The sequence below is a fragment of the Euprymna scolopes genome, chromosome 29, assembly GCF_053919585.1.
Source record: "Euprymna scolopes isolate OS-2025 chromosome 29, ASM5391958v1, whole genome shotgun sequence".
Lineage (NCBI taxonomy): Eukaryota > Metazoa > Mollusca > Cephalopoda > Sepiida > Sepiolidae > Euprymna > Euprymna scolopes.
The window spans coordinates 28765727-28770726 of NC_136510.1; the positions used below are offsets into that span (position 1 = coordinate 28765727).

General features: G+C 41.1%; 1 protein-coding gene across 2 annotated transcripts in view; it reads left to right on the forward strand.

Annotated features, from left to right (window-relative positions):
• Positions 1-5000, forward strand: part of LOC145252560 (adhesion G-protein coupled receptor G6-like) — a 283790-nt gene that overhangs the window by 263149 nt on the left and 15641 nt on the right. For both annotated transcript variants that reach the window (XM_080112126.1, XM_080112127.1), the window contains exon 12: positions 409-506. In XM_080112126.1, the coding sequence (XP_079968252.1) occupies positions 409-506 (98 nt within the window). The remainder of the gene's footprint in view (positions 1-408; positions 507-5000) is intronic.

Here is a 5000-nt window from a genome sequence, read left to right on the forward strand (position 1 = left end):
TTGTGCCTAATTTGCTCAGTGGGGAAGCAAATAAATACAAACTCTTAATATCACAGAACCGTTGATCTGCTAGAGATTCATTCTCCTCCGTGGCCATCCACGTCATCCGACGTCATCAGAGTTACCTTCTCCTAAATGTATGTCTTAAGTAAGACTAGGGGTGCATCTCTCCCAGTGAATTAATACGCCACCTAGAAATTTCTTATGACTCGGCGCGCCTAGCCTTCCCGAATGGTCACCCATCTGGTCCTGGCCAGGTTCATCGTTGCTTGATTTCGGTGATCTGGCGGGAACCGGTGTGTCAACGTGATTGTGCCGTATGAAAAGAAATGTGTTAACATTAGAAAGAATCTACGGCATTCTAGTGAACTTTTATATAATTTGGTCGTTATATTTCTGTGTTTGCAGGTAGATCTTGGTCGACCGAAGGCATCGTAACCAAAAACATTGGTACTAATCAAACAGTTTGTGAATCGGATCATCTGACAAGTTTTTCTCTGCTTTTGGTAAGTCGTCGCCATTTTTATTGTAATCTCTTCATCAACTGCAGATATTGATTTATGAAAATCACGTGTCATCGGAGTTACCTTCTTATTAGAATGTCATATTTGTTTACGTTTTCACTTTTTTATATTTCACTCCACTTTTTATTTTTTTCACCCAAAACCAGGCATATCGTCACTTAACATGGGATCATATTTAACAGCGGATTGAGGGGAGTTGAGTAACAAGATGTCTGTTAACATTAAATGTAAACTTCTGTAGGCTAGTGCAGTCAGCGAAGCAAGAAACAATGAGGAAATTCTAAACTTTAGCAATTTAAGGAAGAAGTAGAGTAGAAGGCTTTTCGGCATTCAGCAACCTCAACAGTGAAGGGGTGGGGTTTTGCTGTTTGTCGGGTTAGTCGGGAGAAGTTAGTTTTAATAATTTCCAAATAGAAAAAGTAGGCTTCTAATATCAACTAGCGGAGGTATCCGTCATTGCTCGAGTGTGTGGAGGTTCATTAAGGACTCTCGGGAGGAGGGGGAAGAGAGGTCTTTAAAAAAAGCGGTAGAGTCGTGGGGTTCCCGGGCGTTGCCTAGGTCGAGTAAGGAACCCCGGGGTAGGGGTAAAAAATAGATAAATTGGTAGTAGGGGGGGGCGAAAAAACAGTAGGCAGTTTGGGTGGAGAGAGAAAAAAAGTGGTAGTAGGCAGGCGGGCTCGAACCTGTAACGCAAAGGAGAGGGGGGAATGACGTCTTTGCCGATGTCTCCACAGTCCGACCGGAAGTTCGGAACGTTGAAATTAAGTCAAATCAATCCAACGATACAATGACTAAATTGCAAAAATGACGACTAAAAAAGCGACCCCTCCTTGTAGAAAACTGACCAGTTTAAGCCGAAGGAATGAATGTTTTTGGCCAATTTTTTCGATGCCGATTTCATGAGCAACGTCGTCTCTATCGAAATTTTGATGCGACATGCAAAGACACACACACATAACACACACATTTTGTCTTTTATATATTAGACAAGCGGGGGTACCCGGCGTTGCCCGGGTGTATTGCGGTGGTGTAGTAAAGGTGGGAATAAAAAGCAGCCCGATGGGGATGGGAGGGTGTTAAAAAAGGTGATAGTAGGCTGGAACCTGTAACGCGAAGGAGGGAAAGGAGGTGAAAAAAACGGAAGTGCATGCGTTGAATTTAAGCATAGTCAGTCGAACGTACGATAATTTGGCGCATTTTCGAACAGTTTCGTTTTATAAGAAAAAGACAAACGAACACTCAAGATGACGGCACAGTGGAAATTTTGTAAAGAAAGGATGTCCGTTTGCGAATGCGAGATATTACTATCTGGGAAGTATGCGGAAACTTCTTGCAGAATCGAACCGACGTGAGAACCCGATTCAAAAAACCTTTGGGTGACATACACAAATGCTCGCGCCCATTTTGCCTTTCATATATTAGACTAGCCTGGGTGTCCGGCGTTGCCCGAGTGTTTGGAGGTGGGTGTTGAGCAAAAAAAAAAAAAAGTGGTAGTAGGCAGCCTCGAACCCGTTCCGCTAAGGAGGAAAAGAACGTGAAAAAAAAGCGTGACGTCTTTGCTGTTGTACCCATCGTAAAACCGGAAGTGGCGAAGGTTTAAATTAAGGCTAGTCAATCAAAAAGGGGAGATGACTTTCGAAAATATCGGCGAACAAAGTGATCCCTCCCTGTAAAAAAAAGTGCCGAATCGATGGTGAAGGAATTAATGTTTTGGGCCAATTTTTCGATATTTTGGCGTCCGAAGGGTCGAGATTAAAAACGACACCGATCTCGTGAAAAATCCGTCGCCTCTGTCGAAAGTTTTAGACATACATACATACATACATACATACATACATGATGACTGCAACGTCTCTTGTCAAACGAGTGCCACTCCCTCAGACATTGAAAATCCATGAGCCCGAATGCCTGAGGGAGTATCTATACAAATATGATGTTACAGAGTCTTAGCTTTGTACGACAGCTAAGTCTCTCTCTCGGTTCAAAATGTTGAGATCCAGCAACAAGCAAGAGCAAGATAGCCAGCAACAAATTAAACTGCAGACCAGCTTAATGCGGGTAATGGTCTTCCGCTTTATGTTTTTTTTAAATCAGAGACTTGCTTCTCCTAGAAAGGTTGCCTTCACTACGGCTTACGGGAGCCGTCTCCACCCCAATACACATATACACACACACACACACACACACACACACACATATACACATACATACATACATTTAAACAGACAGGCGAGATTATATTATAGATGTTAGATCAAGAAAAAACTCAACTTTATAGGTATATAGGAGATTATTATTCTCTCCTTCTCTCCCTCTCTTTCGATATATATGTGTGTGTGTGTGTGTGTGTGTGTGTGTGTGTGTGTGTGTGTGTGTGTGCGTGCGTGCGTGCGTGCGTGCGTGCGTGCAATAATCGAGTAAATGCAAGTTTTATTACTCATAGTCGCCGACACTTTCTGTGTTTTTTTCCACACAACCGTTCCACACAGAATTGTTGCAGGTCATTCGGTTTGTAACTCGATCGGATCCCATTTTATTATTTTTCTAACAGACCTGGTGCGTCCTGATGCAAGGGACGTAACCCAATTAACCTCTTTGATTCTTGTGCGGGAGGAATTATTCCTGCTGGTTGAGATAACAACACAATGATTTTATCAATACAAAACAGTGATTATTTACTGTTTGGTTCATTCTTCGATTAACAAACACTCCCCCAGATACTTTGGATCAATTCTACTCTCTGTTCTGTTTATGTCGCTGTTAGAGTTTTTCTGGCTGGAACCTATTGTCTCTTCAGTCATATAATAGTTGCTTACGTAAAGTTTACGTCAGTTTTGTTGTCGTTTTTTATATCCTTATAACGTTCGCGTGTCTATTATATACTATTCTATTATTCACGTCACTGACAAAGGAATGCCCTGCTTTCCAATTTTTTTTTCAAGAATGATGTATATAATTATAAAACACTCTGTGGGCTGTGAGGCCGTCCTTGCTTGCTTGAATTTTGTCTTCAACGATCAGGCGATTCCATCTTTTACAAAAGGGATGACAGGTGAATTTACACACACACACACACACATATATATATATATATATATATATATATAGGTGGCGTGGCTCAGAGACTAAATAACACACACACACACACACACACATATATATAAACATGGGTGGCGTAGCTTAGAGGCAAAATGAGAGTGGAGAGTAGTGAGTTTTGTTGAGGTGGTGCAAATTAGGAATAATGAATTGAATTGAGAAAGAGACGAACTACGTGTTAAATTGAATTAAACGAACTAGTATTTATTTCGTGAATAAACAAATGAAAGAAAAGGGTACTACACGTGTTTAGTTTGGCGTGCGTCTCTCGCTGTTAACTGGTGAGAAAGAAAATCTATAGTTTGGCGTGCGTCTCTCGTTGTTAGCTGGTGAGAGGGCAAGTCTATTGTTGTAGAGAGTGAGTGCGTGTATGAGTGTTTCGTTCAAACGCATCCATTTCATTTTTAAATAACGGGGTCACCATTTTCCTGTTGAGAGAATGGATGTTTTAGATATAACACATGGTTATGTCCGCGTGGGGGTAACCATCGTTTGTTGCGTGACTGGTAGTATAGAAGAAAAAAGGAATTGTGTGTTCATCTCACGTTCGGGTCACCATCGTTTGTTCGCGCGTGGAAAGAGAAGTGAGCAATGTAGTGGAGATGGGAATGATAGTCCAGCATGTAGACAAAGACATGTTAGCAGTCAGCTACGCGAAGGTATTCTTAGGGACAAGTTGTATATATATAGAGAGAAAGAGTAAGAATGTCAATCCAGATTATGGAGAGAGAAAGTGTATAAAGTGTACGTACTGTTTGTTAGCTTTTTTTCCCACATAGTAGCAAGTGGCGTGAGGCACGCGCGTGCGCGCGCATGCCGAAAAGGCACGCTGTCGGCCCGTAGACCGCCCAGCTCGAAAGTTGGTGCGAAAAAGGCTGGAAACAGCTTGTCTCTTGCTTTTATTGGTGTTTCCGGTGGTCTTTTGCACATGTGTGGATTTCCTTTGAAAGGGGAAGTGACGTTGCCCGTGTGTGTGTTCGTGTGCGTACGTTAGTGTGTGTGTGTATACACGTGAATGTGAGTGTATGTACGCGAACGTGAATATACGTGCGCGCGTATGTTTGTGTGCGCATATGTATATGACAAGTAATATGACTTGAGATATGAACGCGTGCTTTTGTGTGAGACTAGAAAATGTTCGCGCAGTTTTGTTTCTAATTCTAGCTGATGACACCCGAATCATATATATATATATATATATATATATATATATATATATAAGAGTAGGTAGTAGTTTGCTTGAAGCATTGTTGGTAAAGGAATAAAACTTCATATATATATATATATATATATATATATATATATATATATATTAGTTTTCATCTCACTACTATATATCCAGTTCCATATGATTTATCGATAGAGAATTGTCTCTATAAT